This window comes from Marmota monax, unplaced genomic scaffold (assembly GCF_021218885.2).
Source record: "Marmota monax isolate L192 unplaced genomic scaffold, Marmota_monax_Labrador192_F-V1.1 WCK01_AAM20220418_F8-fsc00014, whole genome shotgun sequence".
In the NCBI taxonomy this organism is placed as follows: domain Eukaryota; kingdom Metazoa; phylum Chordata; class Mammalia; order Rodentia; family Sciuridae; genus Marmota; species Marmota monax.
In genome coordinates this window covers 13,518,892-13,538,114 of record NW_026695222.1, presented here as the reverse complement: position 1 = coordinate 13,538,114, position 19,223 = coordinate 13,518,892, and the positions used below count along the sequence as shown (strand labels likewise).

At 46.9% G+C, this 19,223-nt stretch overlaps 1 protein-coding gene across 2 annotated transcripts in view; it reads right to left on the bottom strand.

Annotated features, from left to right (window-relative positions):
* Positions 1–2,148: 2,148 nt before the first annotated feature.
* The window catches only part of Tm9sf4 (transmembrane 9 superfamily member 4), a 50,165-nt gene continuing 33,090 nt past the window's right edge, over positions 2,149–19,223 (bottom strand). For both annotated transcript variants that reach the window (XM_046433099.2, XM_046433100.2), the window contains 11 exons: positions 19,018–19,129; positions 17,722–17,792; positions 15,343–15,475; positions 14,450–14,531; positions 14,279–14,354; positions 12,190–12,273; positions 10,110–10,285; positions 9,576–9,639; positions 8,128–8,247; positions 6,847–6,936; positions 2,149–4,157 (listed from right to left, as the gene is read on the bottom strand). In XM_046433099.2, coding sequence (XP_046289055.1) covers positions 4,008–4,157; positions 6,847–6,936; positions 8,128–8,247; positions 9,576–9,639; positions 10,110–10,285; positions 12,190–12,273; positions 14,279–14,354; positions 14,450–14,531; positions 15,343–15,475; positions 17,722–17,792; positions 19,018–19,129 — 1,158 coding nt within the window. In that variant the 3' untranslated portion in view covers positions 2,149–4,007. The remainder of the gene's footprint in view (positions 4,158–6,846; positions 6,937–8,127; positions 8,248–9,575; positions 9,640–10,109; positions 10,286–12,189; positions 12,274–14,278; positions 14,355–14,449; positions 14,532–15,342; positions 15,476–17,721; positions 17,793–19,017; positions 19,130–19,223) is intronic.

Sequence of the window (19,223 nt, the reverse complement as noted above, 5' to 3'; positions counted from 1 at the left end):
CTAGGCACCAGGGCTCCTTGGCACCAGGCCTCCTTGGCACCAGGCTGTGGTGGAACAGGCCCTACTTGGAAGGCTAATAGGCCTGAGAGCAGCCATGGCCTGCTCTCCAGGATTCCACACACTTCACAGCTCTTAGCTTGTTTTCTCATCCAGAGAAGAAACTTGGAATTCCTTAGCAGAAGGAAAAACTCCCTTCAAGCTGTCTTCCCTCTCCAGTACACCAGCCATTTAGGGGGCTGACTGTGGCAATGCTTTTGTTGACAACCATCGGAAACTCTTTTTTTTTTTAATATTTATATTTTAGTTGTAGTTGGACACAATACCTTTATTTTATTTATTTTTAAATATTTGTTAGATATTAAGGACCTTTATTTTATTCATTTATTTATATGTGGTGCTGAGAATTGAACTCAGGGCCTCACACATGCTAGGCAAGTGCTCTACCACTGACCACAATCCCAGCCTCACAACCCCAACCTTATTGGAAACTCTTTGACTCAACAGATTCCTGTTGATATTGCTTCTGTAGTGCTGGGAGTTGAATCCAGGGCCTTATGTGTGTTAGGCAAGTGCCGTACAGTTGAGCTATACCTTAAACAATATTTTTTGTGGGGAGGGGACCAGAGATTAAAGGCAGGGTTGCTCTACCACTAGGCTACATTCCCAGCCCTGTTTTATTTCTAAGTTGCCCAGGCTGATCTTTACACTTGGCAATTCTCCTGCCTCAGCCTCAACTAACTGGGATTACAGGTGTGCCACTGTTTCCAGCTATATGTATGTTTTTTAACCTTCTATGAGCATCCAGAGGTGAGACAGCCTATGTAATTTTCAGTTCAATGTTATCTTCAAGGAATTGGGCCTTCTTCTCTGATCTGCCATCCTTTAGGTTGGTGTTGTCCTTGGATTGGTGCTAAGTGGTGGCCATATCTCTAAGCATTACAATGGGATATGGCAGTTACTGTTGACTCCCCTTAAAAAGGAAGAAACCTTTCCAGAACCTACTGTTACTTTCCTGGCCCTGTATCTGAATTGGCTAGAACTGGATCATAACTTGAATCAACTCTTGGCAACGGGGGGAGTGTACCTTGATCTGCTTAGACCAAGCATCAGGAGTGAGTTTTTGTCTGTTCACATCGGTGATGTAGCTAGACTGTTGTCTGTGGGAGGTCACACTCACAACTCAGTCCTCCTATGGGAGCATCGGCATGGCAATTTCATAATGTGATGGCCTTCAGGGTTCCAGGGTGCTGACTTCTGAGCCAGCATGGGTCCAACTGCAAGTTTCTAGGCCTATAAATTTCCTTATATTGAGGGGCTGGGCTGTGGCTCAGCATTAGAGCACTAGCCTAGCGTGTGTGAGGCTCTGGGTTCGATCTTCAGCACCACATAAAAACAAATAAATAAAATAAAGGTGTTGTGTCCAACTACAACTAAAAAATAAATATTTAAGAAAAAATTTCCTTAAGTTTGAGTCATTACCAAACTTAGATTACTAGCCTTTGAGACTCACCTTTGATGAGTGAGGAGGGAATAGGTGATTGAGCACCTACTACTATGTGAGGGACCCTCAAAGGGTTCAAACATGCTAGGCAAGTGCTCTACCACTGAGCCACAACTCCAGCCCGTCTTTTTTATTTCTTGAGACAGAGGCTTGCTAAGTTGCCCATGCTGGCCTTGAACTTGAGATTGTCCTGACTCAGCCTCTCTATATATCTTTTTTTTTTTTTTTAATGCTAGGGATTGAATCCAAGGCCTTTTCAAGTATGCTAAGCACATGCTTTCCACACTCCCAGCCCTTTGACCTAAATTTCTATTGCTTCATTTGAAGATACCCTACATGATAGAGGGTAAAATGACCTGGCAATAAAATATTGGAGCTGGGAATCCAAAACCAGGACTGCTTCCAAAACGCACACCTGATTGCCATTTCCTGCTTGTTGGATCAGAGGGTGGTGCAAATGCTTACAATTTGGTGTGGAGGAGCCGAGGAGATGGCGCAAGACTATGGACTTGTACCAGACAGGAAACAGTGTTGGCCTGAACCCTAGAAAGCCAGAGAGGAGACTGAACATCAACAGCAACACTCAGTTCATTAGGGAGGCTATCACACATTACACCCCAACCCCTGCATGTGACTTGAGACATCACAACAGGACAATGGCATTTTTATTTACAATTGGACCAAAAAAAGGCATACAGGCATTTAATTAAAAATAATGATGATGATGATTAAAAAAGTCAGAAAAATCGACGATGTTTGAACCCTTTGAGGAGTCCATTTTCCCACTCCCCCCCAAATAAGAATTTCTTAGGGGGAAAAAAAATGTCAAGATTTGAACTATCAATAGATTCCAAATATCATTCCCTACAGCTTGGTTCCCTTTTCTCCAGCCTGATTCTTGATGGACGCCGCTTGGCACCAAGGAGTTGCTACGTGGTGAGACTGGGAAGTTTACTGGTTTGACTCATGGGGAGCTGGCAGGGCCCTGGGGGACTCTGAGGTGGAGAAGGGAGGGGTGTATTCCTGGCTTCACCAGCATCCTGAGCTTAGTCTCATGGTTGGAGCCCAAGGACTGGAGCAAGGGTGAGTGGCTATTACTTAAACACTCATCCCAGGTGGATTTGGTCTCTTACAATTTAAGAGCAAACGTCTGTGACTTCAACAGGGTGGGCATGGGCAAGAAGAGTGGGGGTCTGTGGAGGACCAGGCCAGCCACATGAGCAAACTCCTTCCAGCTCGGGGAAACTAAACTTCTTGCTTGTTCCTGGTGGAATTGGGGAAGGAACGACAGAACTTACCATCTTCCTTCTCACAGCAGTTTTCTGGGTGCCCCCAACAAGAACTCAGGTGAGAAGTGGAGGGGATGGGTCCAGCTAAAAGAACTGAGTATAAACACTGCGGCCAGGGGACGTCAAGAAGGCCTCTGCCCAGCCACCTAAAGGAGGAATGTGAGTTCTCCAGGCTCCTTGCTCTGCCCTGGGAGTGGGGGAGAAGGTCCACCACTACCACATGTGAGAAAGAGTGGCACCCCCTGAGAAGAGGACTGGGGGCAGTCCTGAGGGGTGAGGGCCCCAGCGGCCTCTGCCACCCTTCCCAGACCCAGACATGTGGGTGCTTCACTCTGGAAATACTTGGCTCCAGGTCCAGGGTTTCTTGGCACAAGAATAGTTCACTGCTCGTCTCTCCTCCTCGTTGGTCAGCGCCTCTGGCTGTTCTTCTCAGGGGTGCTTCCTGCTGTCTTGGGGAACTGACCGGGTACTTCCAGGGGATCTCCTGCATCCACCAAGGCGTGGGCTTGCTCGTGGTGAAAAGATGACCCAGAGGCCTGGCTGGAAGCCCTGCCTAGAAGCTCTGCCTTGGGCAGCTCTGGGAAGAGGTTGGGAAAGAAAGAAGAGGAAAGGAGAGGGCTGGCAAAGGCTGGTTGGCACTGAGGGTGCTGTCCAGGCTAGAACCGTGCTATTGTGGCATCAATGGTGAGGACAGGCGGCGAGAGGCTTGGAACCCTCACTGCAGCCCTGGCATTGCCTCTTCCAGTGAGTCGTGGGGTGGCCACAGCCCTGAGGAACTGAGGTGGAGACAGTGACCAAAACCCAGTTATCTTGGTGGATTTATCCATCCTGGATCCATTGGTTTAAAAAAACTAAGGAAAAAACAAACCCAAGCCAAAAAGAAATCTGAATAAACACATCAGAGAGTTCCAGTTGGAGGGAACTTTCTTAGCACTGAAGAAAAAACAACCCACTAAAAAAAAGAAAAAGAAAAAAAACAAAACAAAAAAACCCCCCAAAAACAAAACCTCATCCCCACAGAACTGCAAGATGAAGAAAAATGCAAGATTTATCTACAGGCCCTCCCACCCTCCACACAGCCCCAGGATCCAGGAACACTGTGCCAGGAGTTACATTCCAAACGAGCAGGAGTTATTTTATTTTGCGTGCCTGCAGTTCCCCACGCAGGGTGGCTTCCTGTCCGAGGATGGAGTGGGCGTGGCCGTGGTCCACCCCAATCAGTCAATCTTCACAGCAGCATAGATCTTACGGACAAACATGTAGGCTGCATAGAAGCCGATGGTGCCTGTGAGCAGCCAGAAGGACAAGACCATGAGGGCCGTGTAGCCGAAGTAGAGGAGAGAGGGGATGAACTCGACAATGTCCAGCTGGGGCAGAACAGAGAGAGAAGACAAGAGACAGCGCTTAGGACCAGCAGCACGGCAACGGGTCCCACCCTCTCCCTCACCTCACGGCCAACCCATCGCCTGACAAAGGGAAGGGGCTCATAGCACAGCTGACCCTCACTGGCACTAACTAGGACTGGTACGTCGCCTGGGCTGCTCATGACCTCAGGGGCCAGGGCCAGAATGTCACAAGACCGAATGGCCACAGCAGTGCTACTTCCTGGTCCTGCATAGTCCCCAGAACAGCACGGAAACACTCCTGGATGGCTGAAGGAGCAGGAGGAAGTGGGGAGGCAGGCAGGGGAGAGAGCTGTCCACAGCTTCCAGTTTAAGGTCCAGAGCCACCGCTGGCCTGTTTTCTCCCTGAGAGTTAACATCTCACAGCATCTTTCATCGGAAAGCATTTCAGACTCCTCTGTGAAAGGGACAGAGTTTGGAGGCCTTGGCAGAGAGGATAGGGACTTGTGTTGCAGTGTTTGTTGTGATAAATGAAGCTAATCTGGGGGCCTGTTCTAGGCTCATGGGCAGCTACATGATCATACAACTGCCAGGAGCCCGGAAGAAAATAAAGGTCACTGTATGAGATCTTCTCCCAAGCCTAAGAGGTGACGGCCAGATTTTCAGGTTCAATTACCATCTCTCATCACAAGACTCTTGTAGCTGCATATGGGGGAGGGATGATGGTGGGGGGGGAGGGGGGCAGGACAGTGTTCAAACCAGAAGAAGGTGAACAAGAAGGCAGGTCTGGAAGGGCCCCGAGAGCTCAGGGGGGCCAAGGCCCTCATTTTACAGACAAGATGACAGGGCCAGAGGAGCCAGCTTTAGACAGAGAAGCAGTCTGAGTAGGAGAGGCAGGCGGTAGCTGCCATGAGATCTCTGGCTTTGTTTGCCCAGCACTGTTTCCTGTCCCCAAACGCGAGATGTTTTGAGGAAAACATTGGCTACTTTGTGATGCTGTTGGGGTCAGCAATCCTAGTACAAAACCTAAGCTAGTCAATCAGGATATTCCATCCCATTGCTGAAATGAGGAGACCCTGGGCACCAGGGGCTAGCTTTCTACTCTGTGTACAGATCCCACCTGTAGAAGAAGTAAAAAACAGACATACAGAACCAAGGTGTGGACACAGAGCCCAGACTTAACCATGCTTGAAACAAGAAATCCAAACTTCTCAAACTGTCCAGTTATATCAGCTAGTAGATTTTCTTTGTTTTTGAACTGGGTTTTGGTCATTTGCCACTTACAAGAGATCTCTTCACATGGGTTGTAGAAAAGGGAGATCCAATTTATTCTGGATGCTCCAAGGACTGTGATTAAGGTCTGAATGTAGAGGTTACAGGGGGCGACTTGTAATCTAAATCAAGAAGACCCTTGAAATGACAGACACTGTCCAGAAAGAGAATGGGGAGGGTCAGGAAGAAATGTCTTTTTTTTTTTTTTTTTTTTTTTTTTTTTAATATTTATTTTTTAGTTTTTGGCGGACACAACATCTTGGTTTTGTATATGGTGAGGAGGATCGAACCCGGGCCGCACGCATGCCAGGCGAGCGTGCTACCGCTTGAGCCACATCCCCAGCCCCAAGAAATGTCTTTTCTGTTACTGGATGTGCAACAGCAGGGGTCAGCATGTTTTTCTTAAAGGGCCAGATTATAATTTTTTAGGTTTTATAAGCCACATGGTCTCTGTGGCAACTATTCAATTGCCACTGCAGTGTGAAAGCAGCCGCAGATGATATGCACATGAGCACGGCTGTATTCTAATAAAACTATTTCAGGAACAGCTCTGCTGGTCCATGGGCTATAGTTTTGCTGACCTCCTGGCTAGATGACCAGCTGCTGGAATTGAAGAGAGAGGCATGGTCACCAGACTGAAAACAGGGGTGTAGCACTGCATTAAATGATCCTCTCTTCTGACATGGAATTTTTGGGAAAAGGTATTCCAAGCCTCAACCTAAGGACCTACAACTCTATTTTGCAAATGTACTCTGATTGCAATACAGAGGACTGCTTGCTTTTAGGCTCTGGAGACCCAAAATACTGTGGTAAGAGTGAGTCTTCAGTGTTATCCTTGGAGGTGAGGGGCCTCCCAGAGCCTCCTAAACTCTTCCCACAGTCTGTCTGCTTTATGTGTCATGTAGCAGTCTACCAGTACTGTAGTAGTGCCAGGGCCAGTACTGTGGGGATCTGTTTGCATCCTCACTCACGCCACTCAGAGACAATGAGGTCTGTGAGTCTGCCCTAGTCAGACAGGCTGGGGTCCTGTTCATTAGCCCACACTTACCCTGTGTGGAATCCTGCAGAAAGGAGGTGCTTTTTAACTCTCCTATCACCTACTTTTATTCTTTCCTGTTCTTTTATCTAGTTCCCTGGGAGATACTGTATTATCAGTTTCTCTTACTTCCTATTTAAAAGTGGTACAGGTGACATACTGCCTGTAAGTATTGTCCTAGGGGTATCTTACAGATTTCATATGAAGGCTTGACTCCTACATGTACAGAACACAGATTGTTCTTTCCTAAAAAGGCACATTCTAGAGTAGAAAACAACCCTAGCTGACTGTGGTTCTCCCTGCTCTTGGTGGGAAAGATTCAGACACTGAGATTTCCCCCCAGCGTTCTCCTCTCTACCATGCTGCGTGAGGGCACTAAGGGGATCCCCTCAAGGAGGGTGGTACCTTATTAACAAAATAAAAGATGGCATAGACCAGGACGTAGAATGCAGATCCTCCAGAAACTAGGAAATTTCTCCACCACCAGCGGTAATCCTGAGGAGGAAACAGAGCAGGGGTCACTGCTGTCTCCAGGGCCTCTTCCTGCCACACTGCACAGCTGGCTGAAGGGCTCAAGGCTCACAGTAAGAGTCACATTTAGGTGAGGGAAATATTTTATACCTTTTTTGTGACGGTGGTTACACAATTGTGCACATTTCTAAAAAATGTAGAAGTACAAAATAAAAAGGGTGAATTTTACTATACATAAATTATACCTTGATTTTAAAAAACTCAACAACAGAATAAAAAAGTAATAACAATTGATATTTCTTGAGCGAATACATCCCATGTATTAAGTAAGTACTTTTTTTGTTTTGGTGCTTAGGATTGAACCCAGGACTTACACATGCTAGGTAAGTGCTCTACCACTGAGCTACATCCCCTAGTCCTTTTTTTGTTTAATTTTTTGAGACAGGGTCTTAATAAGCTGCTGAGAATCTCATTAAATTGCTAAAGCTGTCCTCAAACTTGTGATTCTCCTGACTTAGCTGGGAGGTCACCATGCCAGCCTTCAGCCCTTTTTAAAATTTTTATTTTGAGAGTGGGTCTAGCCAAGTTGTCCAGGCTGGCCTTGAATTTGCGAACCTAAAGGCTCGCCTATGAATAGCTGGGACTGTAGGCTGCACTATCCAGCTCAGCCTGTCAGGCACTTCATAAGAACTACATACGAATCAACTCAACTCATTCACTACTTAATAGCAGCCCTCCAAGTTAGGTCTATTATTATCCCTGTCACTTGGAGGAGCAGCAAAAGGCACAGAGGTTAAGCAACCTACTCAAGATCTAGAGCTACTAATGCAAGAGCCAGATTCCAGCTCACACTGGTAGCTCTAGGGCCAGACTTACCCACTCTGCAAGAGTTTACTCCTAAAGGAAGGGCAGATTACTAATCTGCATCAGATGGGTGGAGAAACTACTACTAGAGAGGACTCGGCACTGATACCATCCTTGTATCAAGTGGAGGGCATTACCTCACACAACTATGCAGTGAGGGAGATATCACCAATCCAGCCTCAAGCTGAGAAATGCAGGCTTGGATAAGGAAGCAACATACTGGTCCAACATTCAAGGCCTGAGGCAGGGACCATGGGAAACCCAGACCCAGTTCCCAATGCAGCCTCACTGACCTGTTCCATGCTGGACCCAGCTCCCATACTCCCTGCTTCCTGGCCCCATTCCCCTCACCTCTGCACACAGCTGGAAGTATACCATGACGATGCTGATTTGCGAACAGGACACCACCAGGATGATGAAAACGAGGAACAGGAAGCCAAAGAGGTAATAAAACTGATTCTCCCAGATTGCCTGTGAACACAGCAGAGGGGGCTTCAGCTGGCCTGCCTCTACTCAGCTGCCCCTTCCCTTGGCATCCCACCTCTAACCAGAGCAGTAATAAGACACCATCGTGACATCATCACAGCCTGTGTGCCTGGTATGTGGCTTTGACTGGCCATTCCTCTCTGGAGCAGGAGGTGAGCCATAATAGTGTTCTTAGGGAGGGGCTATGGCTGATGTAGGTGGCCCCAGCCTGAACATGGTAGCATGAGGAAATAATCAAAAGTACACAGCAGCCACCGCCACTCAGAGTCAGCTTACCACATGCTGGGTGCTGGGCTCTGTCCTTTATGTTCACCTACAGATACGAGCCCATGTAATCTTGCCTATTTATTTAGTTGGTACCAGAGATTGAACCCAGGGGCACTCACCCACATACCCAACCCTTTCTAAAAATTTTTCTATTTTGAGACAGGGCCTCGCTAAATTGCTGAGGGTTGGCTTTGAACTTGTAATCCTCCTGTCTCAGTCTCCCAAACTGCTGGGATTATAGGCATGGACCCCCCACACTGGGCAACCTTGCCCTTTTAGAGCTGAGGAAATTAAGGCTGAGTAAGGGTGGTAATTGGTCCAGGATCACACAGGACAGAATAAAGGGGATTTTCCTGGGAGAGACCTAGGGGCCAAAGGGCAGTCACCTCATTCTCTGACCCTTTTCCTAGGCAGGTCTGGGTGCGCCAGGGTCTTGGTAGGTCTTGGCTGGACCATTACCCTGGAATAGTAGAGACTTGTCCAAAACTGACTTGGGGTATGGCACCACCTGTTCTGGGCGCCCGGCTGGGTCAGCTAGACTTACTGCCGACTTTCCCCCTGGCACTCCCAGCCAGCAGTCATTATTGTCCCAGCAGCAGCACTTTCTGCATGTCGAGCGCCTTGACAGCCCACAAGGATCCTGACAACTAGGGATCATTGCCTCCACTTGCCTGAGGTTTTGGGAAATGTTGACAAGTATTCCCGTCTTTATGGGAAGGGCTCAGAATGGAAGCAGATGCAGCAATGCTATTACTCATGGTGCTAGATGATGGAGCATCACTGAAGCAGCTTCCATGTGCGGCACCCTTTACCGCACCAGATGCCGTACAGATGTATGCTGGCACATCTCCTCAGTCTTCTGACTTTTAAACTATCCTGACAGCAGCTCTGTGACTTAATTTCAGGGTAAGAAAGAGGCTTCCAGAGGTTAAATGACCCATCTGCAATTTCACAGGCAGTGAAGAGGCAGAGTGCTGAGGTGAGAGGGAGGGACCATGCTCAAGAGGCAAGGTGGCATGTGGGGATGGGGACGGGCCAGTACTTACACTGAAGATGAAGAACAGCTCAATGAACATGGCACCAAAGGGCAGGATCCCAGCCATGAGGATGCTGTAGCAGAGCATGAGTGTTAGAACCGCCTACAACCCAGCCACTGGGAAGCTCAAGCTCCTCCCAAGCCAGTGCGAAGAGAGGGTGGTGGTTCTCAGTCTCCCTGCGCCATTGGGCCACTACAACCTTTTGAGAGAGAGGCACGGTGGGCATCATTCTCTCCAGTTCACAGATGGGAAAATGAGGTACAGAGAGGTGAGTGACTTGCTCAAGGTTCAAATGTAGGTCTTAATTTGTCTCATCACACCATCCTCTGTCCCCTTCCCTGTCCTGTTTTCTAGGCTGACACTAAGTCTGGTTGCAATCTGGGCCTCTTATCATGGAGTGAAGTTGGGTTTTGTCAAGGCTACTGGTATGGCTGCAGCCACTGCTGGAGTATAGGTCATAGCACCCTGTGGGGCCTTCCTAAGTAGATGTCTCAGGGGAACATTGGCCTTTTCCACCCAGAAGGCCCCTGCCCGAAGACTCACCCCACAAATCGGTTCATGTACCACCGCTGTTCAGGGATCTGCCGGGGAATCTGGTTTGTACGCACAGGGTTGTCGTATGGTTGCTTGCGGAAGCCAAAGTAGTAGCCCAAGTAGACAAGGGGCAGGGAGATCCCAAACCACATACATAGCAGAGCCACCATGGTGGGAAAGGGCACCTGTGGACACAACACTGTGAGGACCCGATGAGGCCCGATACCCCATTTGGGGTCCATCCAAGGTGGAAGGTGACCTTTTAGGTTCTAGAGAGGGAAAAGCCACACACACAGCAGGTCTACCATCTTGGAGAAGGTTCTGCAGATGCCCACCCTCTCTCTAGGGCTCCTGGCCAGAATCTCATGGGGCCAAGAATTTCCTGGGGGTGGGGAAAGCAGAGTGCATGTAGCAGGCCATTTGGGCTCCCAGTGAAGAAGGAAACTTGGCACCCCAGAAGCTCATCACCCCGGAAGGAAGTGGGGAAGAACAGGGAAGTAAAGGACTAAGAGCCTAAAGGGAACATAAAAAGGCCAGAATGAGAGGAAATTACAAGTGGTCCATCATATGTAAAGAGAAGTGAAGAAGAAAAGGGAAAAAACAAAAAGCTGCACAAAGCACTTTCAATTTGGTTGAAGTAAAATACCACTAAATGCAAAAAAGCACTTTATATCACTGTATGTACAGTGCTTTTTTTGGTACTGGGGATTGAACCTAGGAGCTCTTAACTACTGAGCCACATTCCCAGCCCTTTTATTTTTTTCTAAATTTTGAGACAGGGTCTCGCTAAGTTGCTTAGGGCCTCACTAAATTGCTGAGGCTGGCTTTGAACTAATAATCCTCCTGCCTCAGCCTTCAGAACAGCTGGGATTACAGGCATGTGCCATGGGTCTGGCTGGACTCCATTTTAATGAAAACACAATATTTACACATATATGAGCCTTTAAAGGACTCAAGCAAAAACTTAATAGTGCCTCCTTGGATGGGGTGTGGGGGATTTTCTTCATCTTCTTTTGTGCAGTTTCATGATTTAAGTTTCTACAAAAATCATGCCAAAAGAAATGAATTAATATACATAGTATTTAGAATATTTATTTATTACAAAGTAAGCACCATATAAATATTTGTTATTATTTTATAATTTTTAAATTATGTAATTCCACTTAAAATATATCTATAAAAGGAAAGAAATAACATATATTAAATATCTATATAGTATTTATCTCTGGATGGTTGGATTATGAGTTATTTTTAATTTCCTTAATTTCTCTGTACTTCTCAAAATTTCTATAAGTGTGAATAATGTACAATTGGCATCAGGAGTAATATGTTGAAGAGAACATAAATCCAGGTATGGGAAAAGAGAGGCAGGCATGACTCTATTTCCTGAGGGCAGTTTCCCAAGCTGCTGGGAAGAACTCCGTCCTCTAGCTTCCTGAGCTTGCAGCCTCACCGGGGGACCTTTAACAGGCACCGGCAGTGAAGGGGCAGGTGGTTCTACATGCTAAGGCTGGGGTGGCAAATACCTGCCCCCTAGTACCACAGCCCTGCTCTCCTACCCTCCAGAGTCCAAAGCCATACTCAGTGAGCCTCAGTGTGCACAACTCCCATGTGTGGCCGCCGGCAACACAACCAACTGGTGTGGGTGGGATCCCCACTCAAAGGATAAGACTACCTATTCCTGCCTACCCTTGCTGCTCTACCTGCAGGGGCTAGCTAGGGCAGGACACTAGGTAGGAGAGTCCTAGTTTGGGATACTGACCTAGCATATTCATGCCGGGCAGCTCTGCTTTGATTGAGACAAAGGGGAATTCCCCAGCTAGCTGCTGGACCATGAAAACCTCCCTTTAGAGAAGTAAGCTTTGGCCAACTGAGAGCCTACAGAGGCCAGTGCCCAGATACATGCAGAAAATGGGCAGTGCTAGGGAAACCCCAGCCAGCCCTTGACCCCTAGGGCTGGGAACACAACCTTGGGGACTTAGAAAAGGGAAGGGAACAGCAGGAAGTTACCCTGGGGAGTGGGACAGAATACCACTGGCTGCCCCCCCTTGCTGGGGAGGGGCTGGGAGGGAGTGGACAGGACACTTACCGCTCCAGATGAGTGCTTTCCCCAGATGAAGCAATTCAATATGAAGCAGATGCCAAAGACCACGCCAGGGTACAGTGTTGCCGTCTGGGAGCAAGAGGGGCCAGGCTGGGGAGCTGTATCCAGGGAGTTCCCACCTGTTCCCAGTGGGGCTTCCTGACCAGTTTCAAATCCTCCTTGTCCTTCAAAACTCAGCTCAAGTTTCATTCTTTTTTGAAGCATTCCCCCAAGAATAGTCAGGTCTTGGTGCTATGCCTTCTTAGATCCCTGAAATGGCTCCTTCCTTACTTTCATCCCAGTGAGCAATTATAGATAGTCCCCAAATTACGAAGGTTCTACTTCACAATTTTTTGACTTTATAATGGTGTAAAAGCAACAGGCCTCCAGGAGAAACCATGCTTGATATTCTGAGGGTTAAGTGTGTTAAATGCATTTTTGAGTCAAGATATTCTCAACTTATGATGGGGTTACTGGGATGTGATCCCATTTTAAGTCAAGGAGTGCATTTTTGCTACCTGAGAAGGTGCATGCCTGCCTTTCCTCAATAGTGAGTTCCCTGGGAGGAGTGAGAACAGCATGTTCTCTGATGGACTTCCATCACTTAGAACACAGAGCAGAATACATACTCATTAAATAAGAAAATGAATAAACTTTCACAAAATATGTATGCCTAGGCCCTGGCCCAAACCACCTAGAATGACAGTTAGCTTTGAATCTTAGGGATAGCAAATGCTGGGACAGGCACTATCTCACCCAACCTCACTATAGGTTTAGAAGAAAAGGACTAACATTACCCCCTTTAAAGACAGGGACACTAAAGTTTGAGGGTTGAACAGAGGTTCACATCCACGCAGTCTAATTCCTAAGCCAGACTGTGGTTTCTAGTCAGTCAGAATCTTAGGCTGTGTGAGTACAGGGAACCAAAACCTCAGACTTATATGTAAGCCTCCTTCTTTCCATGCTGGGGCCAACAGTCAGCCAGGATTTCCAGGCAAGTCATTGACCACAAGGACCATGGCTCCCTACAACCTGGCACTCAACTTCCACTTCCAGTTTCATTTTGGGGCCACAGTCCCTCCCACCCAGTAACTGGTCGTTGCTCCTTCATGTTCCTGCCCCTGGGCCTTTATACAGTCATCACCTTGGGGTATCTGCTTCCTGCCTAGGCTTCTGCTATCCCAAGGCCCTTAAGTGCACAGTCTCTTTCCACCCATACAACCCCAAGAGGTTGATGGAACTATCCCCACTGGAGAGATGAGAAAACAGGCTCAAAGGGCTTCTCATGATTATCAATCTGGGAAAAAACAGATCCGGGACTGGGACTTAGGCAATCCCAGAGCCTGCGGCCCTTCTGCTGGCTGCTTCCCTCTGTCCGAAACTCCTCTCTAAGGACCAGCTCAAAGGCTACTTCCTCTTTTCATGTTCTTCAATGCAGAGAATTCCTCTTCTGCCTTCCTGGCTGAAATTTATGGGCTAGGCACTGTGTCAGTCACCAGGAGTATGAACAAGGAGAAATGTTCCATGGAGACGGGACTCAGATCCCCCTAGGTGAGATTCACTCCTAGGACTGTTCCTATTTCTATGATCTTTTCTGTTGCTAAACTCTTTCCCCGATCCCCCGGAGGACAGGGAAAGGCAAGGGCCATCCTCACTGCAGATAAATGAAGGCACCACATTTGGGAAACATGCTGGCAGTCACGTGGGCCTGGCCTCTTCTGTCCTGGTAGGTGATTCTCTCTACTATCCTGTTGGGCACAGTGTTTTCCTGTGGCATTGCCAACTGAAATCCTATCATTCTGTGTCCCCTATTTCTTCTCTTGCTTGAGCCATTGAACAATGTAGACTGAGAATAACCCAAGTCCAAACCCTTACTTTATTATGGGACAACCAAGGCCCTGAGAGGTCCTTCTGTGAGCCTACAGGTAAAAGCCCAGAACTGCTGACCCTCAGACCTGAGTCCTCCCTGCTCCATCATGCTGCTGTTTAGTCCCTGCCTGATCCCCACCAGGGCCTGCCTATGCTCCTCCTGAGGAGCCCAAGAAGGAGTCTCTTTGTTCCCATCAAATGCCAGAGGGGGGTTTAGGAAACTTACACAGAAGGCTCCTTTCTTCCATCGATGGCCTTTTAGAGTGCGGTACAGACGGCCAGCAGAAAATCCACCAAACACCCTGTGGGAAAAGGGCAGAGGGGCGCACACCAAGGGTGGCCTGTTAGTAACACGAAGGAACCTTGTGCCAGCCCCTGGGAGCATGCTCACACCTACCCCATGAACATGAAGAGGAAACAGGCTGTGGTCATAAGAGCTCCCCGGCTGGAGGGTGACAGCATCCCAAGCATGGCCACGACTGAGGAGGGAAGGGGGACAGTCAGGGTGGCATATTTGCCAGGTCCCCAGTTCCTGCCTCGGGCAGGCTGACAGGATCCTGGGTAGATAGGATTAGAAGAGTCTCCCTGGGCCTTCTCAATATCCCTTCCTCTCTACAGGAAAAGACTAGGTCTTAGCTGGGGCTCACAGGGGTACGGCAGCTTCTGGACCCTGGCTGGCCAAATCTTAACTATAGCTTCTAGTCCACAGATCCAGGTACTTGACTGAGAAATGCCACCTCACTGAATGTGCATTCTTGACTTTGCAAGGGGGAGATTAGTTTCTCCATTTCTCAGATGAGAAAACTGAGGCTTAAAATGATTAGGTAGCTTATCCAAGGCCATAAAGCCTGGAGGCATGAGGCTGAGATACAAATTTAGGCACAGTGACTCTAGAGCTGTTTGTGACTATTATACACTAGTATTCTTTGTTTGTTAAAGAGTTCAGTCCTAATCCTGGTATTGACTTTGGGTCAGTCACTTAACCTGACTGCAAAAGGAAGTCAACCTCACAGCAGTGATATGAGGCTTTACTGATAGAGTGGACATAGTGGGGCTCCATAAATGAAGCTAGAAAGTCATGAGGAGATTACCATTCCCAGGGACTGGGTCTGCTGCTGGGATGCTGCCAGCAGTTGTCTGGCCCAGAGAGGCGGAAACGCCCGCTTCTTGCTGAGTGCTTAGATCGCCCCTGGAAGCCCACCCTTTTCGAGGCACATGGAAAAAGAGCTAAGCTTCCAGATCAGGTCCTTGGTCCTCTGGGCCCCAAACTCAGCCTAGTGGCCCACTCACAGATGACGATGAGGATCATACAGAAGAGCTGAATGCCTGAGCCCAGCAGGGAGCTAAGAATCATGGGGTACTGGGGTGGCCTGAAGACGTCACCATGCACCAGCTTCCACCCAGATTCTTCCATGGTGTCTTCCTGTAGCAAAGGGCCAGAGAGTGAGACAGGTTTGTGAGGATGAGGACAGCTCCTACTGGAGTCACCCCCAAGGACCCAGGCCCCCAGGACCCCAGACCTGGGTTGAGAGTCCCTCAGGTGTCAATCACTACTGTTCTGATACAGGAGTGTAAAATGATAGGAGAAAACGCTTCTCAGAACTGTCATACAGGGAAGGGATGCCACAAACATGATGCTTGTAGTGCATGAAAGAGAAGTCTCCTGATTCTACAAATTTGGTGCATGGAAAAATAATAAAAGCATACCAGCACACTGAGATGGTAACTTAGTCATTTTTAGGTAGTGAGATTTAGGAGCACTTTATTTATTTATTTATTTTTTGACTACAAAAGAAATAAATATTTGTGTAAAAAAAAAAAGGAGGTATATATCTTGAAATTCAAGTAAACAAAAAACAATACTATGGAACAATTTTTAAAAATACGGATAGATAAGTAATGCTCTATACTTAAGTAATGTTTAAACATTAACATAGGATAATGATACTTCTCCCCCTGCCCCACCCCAGGCCAGGGATTGAATTCAGGGGTCTTACATATGTTAGGCAAATGCTGTACCACTAAGCTACATCTCCAGCCTGATACCATGTTTTGGAATATTTGCTTTAGTCTTTTATATATGTTTGTGTGCCAAGTATACATATGTTTTAAACATTAAAAGTGACACCTTCTGTGTAGTTTTTTATTTTCAGTTGGTATTTGATCATGAGCATCTCAAGTCAATAAACACTTCTTTGAAATTATATTTCAAAGCTGCAATAAATGTTTCTAGACCAAGTGTTTGGTTCTTTCATTAGGAAAATTCTATAATTACTGTGGCAAAGCAAGTTGCTATTTTATAGTTTTTGAGAAGTACTATTAAATACTTTTCAGAAAATTACCAAATTTCCCTTCCATGGGTGGAATGGGAAGGTGCTTTTATATTAATCTTGCAAACAATTAGTACTATTAAAAAAAATTGAGAGCTGGGGATGTAGCGTAGTGGAGAGCCCTTGTCTAGCATGTATAAGGTCCTGGGTTGGTTCTCAATGTCCCAAAAAAATCTATGCCAATTTGATGGTCCAAAACCATTTTCTCATGATTGAATCTGCCAGCTGGGGGGTTATTCCTAAAGCAAAAACAATTTTTCATAAGCTTACTGGCCATGTATTCCTCGTCTATAAATTTGATGTTTAGCATTATATTAATGATGTTAGGTTTTTGAGTTCTTTAAAAGAATTCTGTACAATTTGTTGTTGTTGAAGCAGTCTGGGGATTGAACCCAGGCCCTTGAACATGCTAGGCAAGTGCTGTACCACTGAGCTATATCCCTAGCTCCTCTGTACTTTTTTTTTTTTTAAATAAATCTCTAAAAGTTTTGGCACCAAGCTGACCTTTTTTTTTTTTTTTTAGTTGTATCTGGAAATGATACTTTTATTTTATTTATTTATTTTTTAAAAATATTTTTAGTTGTTGATGGACGTTTATTCCATTTATTTGCATGTGGTGCTGAGAATTGAACCCAGTGCCTCATGCATGCTAGGCAAGTGTTCTACCACTGAGCCCTAGCCCTGTACTTGTTTATTGAAGTTTGTGAGAAATATTGTTTTGCCATTTCATTTGTTTGTTTTCTTATATATCTGACATGCAGTTTTAAATTTTTTAATGTCATATTAATCAAGTTTTATTCCTGTGACTTCTTCCATTGCTATTATACTATGATATCAGAAATATCAAGCCCATCATTTTGGGTAGTTAAAATTTTTTGGTGGGGCGGCTAGGCACTGGGGATTAAACCCAAGGGCACTCTACCAGTGAGCTATACTCCTCAGCTCTTTTTTTTTCTTATTTTAATATCTTGTTTTTTAGTTGTAGTTTGACACTATACCTTTATTTTATTTTTACGTGGTACTGAGGATTGAACCCAGTGCCCCACATGTGCTAGGTGAGCACTCTACCGCTAAGCCACAAGCCCAGCCCCTTAGGCTCTTTTTTAAAATTTTGAGACAGGGTCTCCCTAAGTTGCCAAGCTGGCCTTGAACTTGCAATCCTTCTGCCTTAACCTCCATTACAGGTATGTGCCACTGCATGTGATGGGGTCGTTTAACACTTTTGAGGTTTACTGCCTGAGTGACTGCAGTCAGAAATTGTGGGCGCGTGCATGCACACGCACACTCACACCCCAGATTGCCCTCCCTTTCCCAGCCCATCCATCCCAAGACCTCATACAATGTCATCCTCCTTGTTATAGTTGGCGATGTCCTTCCTGAGGGTCCGAATAATAATCATGCTCAGGATGCCTGAAACAGAGGAGGGAGGGACAGTTTTGAGTGTGGTTAACTGCTGTCTGTATTCTGAGCCCTCCAGCAGGACTAGGCCATGTGGCCACTTCAGCTCCTCCCCTGGGCAGAACTCCACTCAAGCTGACTAGAGAGAGGTGTGCAGAAACAAAGGGCTGCTACGATGGGTGGGAGAGCCACAGGACACTGTTTTTTTATGTCAGGAAGGAGAGTATCTCAGCCTCTTCATGGCTTAGTCCTCCTGGCTTCTCTGGCTTCATCTCTCCCAGGCTCGCTCTCACCCAACACTGAGTCCACAGCTCGTCTCTTTCTCACCTCCATGCTGTACTCCAACTGGGAATACCCAAGCTGCCCTGACAGCCTCCTACGCACTTTTCAAGACTCATTCCGGGCATCATTGTCTGTTAGTGCCCCCAACTAGCTCAGAGACACCCGCTGCCCCTGTCCTGATTTGGCCTTTCAACCTCCCAAGGCAGCAGTATAGCTGTTAGGAGAGCAAACTCTATGATTCTGATTCACTTAATGCTTTTAGGCTTAGCTCATGGGGATGAAGGACTGAGATGTTTGTAAAGTACTAGGATAGCAGCTGGCCCCTTGGCAAATGTTTAATAAATAGTAGCTTGCACAGTCTTTGCTTCTCATGACACTGAAATGATCAGTGTCTCTTTACCTCTGTCCACTGCCCTCTCACCATCGGGCTTCCTGCCAAGCATGTCTCACTGCAGGGCTGCAACCCTGGTTGGAATAGTTCTTCCCTGGGTCTCTGAATGGTGGCTCTTCCCCTTCATTCAGAGAAGACTTCCCTATAGTAGCTTTCACCTTTTCTTCCACTTTTGAATACTTGATCCCTCTCTTTATCTGCTCCATGAAGCATTTGTTACTATCTGGAATACCACTACTTATTTGATGTTTTGTTTCCTCCCATCACTAGTTTGTAGATTCTGGACAGAGAGGACTGACTGGTTGGCTTGCTCAATACCTTATCACCAGCATCTGGCACTGCACCTGATACAGACTACGCAACAATAAAGTGTTACTGAATTATCAATGAATGTGTGTGCAAACAGATCCAATTTCCTCTAGTGAGCTCTCAGCAGAGACTGAATCTTGTTCACTTCAGTATATTTGGTGCCCAGCATAGATCCTGACCCACACTGGGCCCTGAGGACAAATCAGAAATCCCCCCGCTGGGTCCTCTCCACCTGTTGACCCACAGAGCTCTCACCTGACAGGAAGAAGACCACCACAACAGAGTTGATGATGGAAAACCAGTGGATCTGCACATCGCTCATGGTCAGGTAGGTATCCCAGCGAGAGGCCCATTTGATGTCACTTTCCTGATAGGCAAGAGGAAGCAGAATCAGGCCTCCTGTTCTTAAATCCAGGCCCAGACTAGACCTTCTCCCCTGCCAGTGAGCTCTGGTTCCTTCT